The sequence below is a fragment of the Littorina saxatilis genome, linkage group LG14, assembly GCF_037325665.1.
Source record: "Littorina saxatilis isolate snail1 linkage group LG14, US_GU_Lsax_2.0, whole genome shotgun sequence".
Classification (NCBI taxonomy): Eukaryota; Metazoa; Mollusca; class Gastropoda; order Littorinimorpha; family Littorinidae; genus Littorina; species Littorina saxatilis.
In genome coordinates, this window is record NC_090258.1 from 41,171,895 (window position 1) to 41,174,394 (window position 2,500).

Consider the following 2,500-nt stretch of genomic DNA (forward strand, 5'->3'; position numbering starts at 1 on the left):
TTACCATAAATCCTGCATCTCGCCCGTCTTTTTGCCGTAAATCGTCGACTGGGTTGAGTCTGCATTGTGTCGCTTTTTGTTTGCGTGGCAGGTTTTTCCCCGTGTTTTTGTTTGTTTTTGTTTTTGTGTATGCGTCTAGGTAACACGAGACTTGCATTGGCACAAGCGACAAGTTCGCATAAAGTGGGAGATTATTTCTTCTTTCATCTGTGATTCTTAATTTGCATTTGATCCTGTATGACGTATGCTCACTGACATTTGATCTGGATTGTTTCTCCTGTCTTGGTTCAATGATAATAATTAATTACACCGGTGTTTTACCGATTTATAAAAAAAAGAAAAAGAAAAAAGGCACAATTACTTGCAGAAGCTTCGTTGCTAATTCACAGTTTGTGCGCAAAAAGAAAAGAAAAGATAGAGATCAGTTTGTTGTAATATGTAGTGATTTCACAATCTGATGATGATTTTGTCATGTTTGGAACTTACGTTGCAGTTTGGAGACAAACGAGAAACAGCAACCATGACGTGATAGAGTGATCACGGTGCAAACAAATTTCTTGTCTTCTTGGATCTTACGGGTGATAGTGGCGAACAAGCAAAATTCAACACTGACAATGACGTGCTTCTTCTTTCATATTTCAAACACAATGCATGTGACTTAAATTTTGTAATTTATCATCAGTGCTGCTGAAAGCTAAATCCATTACTGTCAACAAAGTGGACGTTTTATTATTTTCACTCATCCACCAGTGACGTAAATCGTAGTGACGCCATGGCTCACACGGCCAGCAGTGTCGAGCAGTGGCTGGAAGCCAATCCTGACGTCATGGCCGATCTGTTCCTACGTAAGGCTGACGTCACGCTGGTGAACCGCTGGATGACGCAACACGGGTTGCAGACCTTACCGGACTGTTCCCCGGTGACAGGGCGCCACGTGTCAGTGTCGGCAGACAGCAGCGCCCCTTCTTCCCCTAGCGACACGAGGTTCGGGGACTCGGGCTTCTTCGACTCCAAGCACAACCGCTCCAACTCCAAGAAGTACCTGCGCCACGACTACGCGCGATCCAAGATGAAGAGCATGTTCCGCACGTACGAGCCTGCCCCTGACGGGTCCGCGGAACAGCGACGCAGCAGTCTGAAGGAGATGCGGCAGTACCGCTCCCTCCCCCCCAACTCCATCAACATGCTCTCTCTCCTCATCCAGTCCAAGGTGCGCCTCCCCCGCTACCCCAGCAAAGACATCGACCACAAGCGTGAACTCAGGCACAGCAACGAGCGCGACTTCTTCCTGGAGATCGTCAAGGACATCTCCAACGACCTGGACCTCAAGTCCCTCAGCGGCAAGATGGTGGTGAACATCAGCTGCCTGGCGGACGCCGAGCGAGCTTCGCTGTTCATCGTGGAGGGGAAGAACTCCGGCAAACCTTCCCTGGTGTCCAAGATCTTTGACGTGCACGCCGGCACACACATCCTGCCGTCCACCACTGGCGACAGTCGCATCCCCTGGGGCCAAGGCATTCTGGGCCACGTGGCGAAGACGGGGGAGGTGGTCAACTTGAAGAACGTGCATGAGGTGAGTGAAGGAGATGCTGTAGTGCTGTTGTTGTGTTGTATTGTTATGGTCTGTTTTGTGCTGTTGTTGTTGTGTTGTATTGTTATGGTCTGTTTTGTGCTGTTGTTGTTGTGTTGTATTGTTATGGTCTGTTTTGTGCTGTTGTTGTTGTGTTGTATTGTTATGGTTTGTTTTGTGCTGTTGTTGTTGTGTTGTATTGTTATTGTCTGTTTTGTGCAGCTGTGACCTATCTTGCATTGGTCGGTGCAGTCTGTTCTACCTGTGTCTTCTGCTGGATTATGTCATTTCCGTTGGTAAATTTGGCGGATAATTTAGAATTTATTACACATACACCTCCGGGACAATCTGTGTCTGGCCTGTCTGAAAACACCTCCGCGTGAGGGGGTTTGCTGCGAACGCGGTGAAGATAAAGAGGGAACATTTTCTCTGCACGCGCGGCAGCAAGCAGGATGTCTCATAACTGCATACAGGTTCTCCTGATATCACAATCTTTGCAAATACCGCATGTTGCCGTTGTTTAAGCTGTTTGTCTAAACTCCATCTCTTAATTGAGACAGTGACAAAAGGTCAGGTGTCATGTCTACTGTCCCGAATGACACACGATTGCTGACATTTCACCATTGCCAACAGAATAAACAAATAAGAAATAGGTAGAAAATGAATGTGAAAACTGACTTTAATTGTTGATCAGTATTTTCTATACCACTAACAAATAATCTACTTGCACATAGCTGTTTGGCAAATGTATGTTGCATGGGACACACTGACATGAAAGTGGAAGATGTTTTTCCCTCTAGAGAAACTACATATCAAGTTACACTTTTTGTGCTCTTCCATTCCAGTTGGCAATCAATTGTTAACGCATGTTATTAGAAAAAATAGAACGAAAACAGATTAGATAGAATGAAAAATGTACTGGTGATGTCA

The 2,500-nt window shown here is 45.8% G+C and overlaps 1 protein-coding gene across 1 annotated transcript in view; it reads left to right on the top strand.

Moving 5' to 3' along the window:
• The window catches only part of LOC138946782 (dual 3',5'-cyclic-AMP and -GMP phosphodiesterase 11A-like), a 92,662-nt gene that overhangs the window by 2,194 nt on the left and 87,968 nt on the right, over window positions 1–2,500 (top strand). The window contains exon 2 of the mRNA XM_070318184.1: window positions 494–1,573. Within this exon, the coding sequence (XP_070174285.1) occupies window positions 773–1,573 (801 nt within the window). The 5' untranslated portion in view covers window positions 494–772. The remainder of the gene's footprint in view (window positions 1–493; window positions 1,574–2,500) is intronic.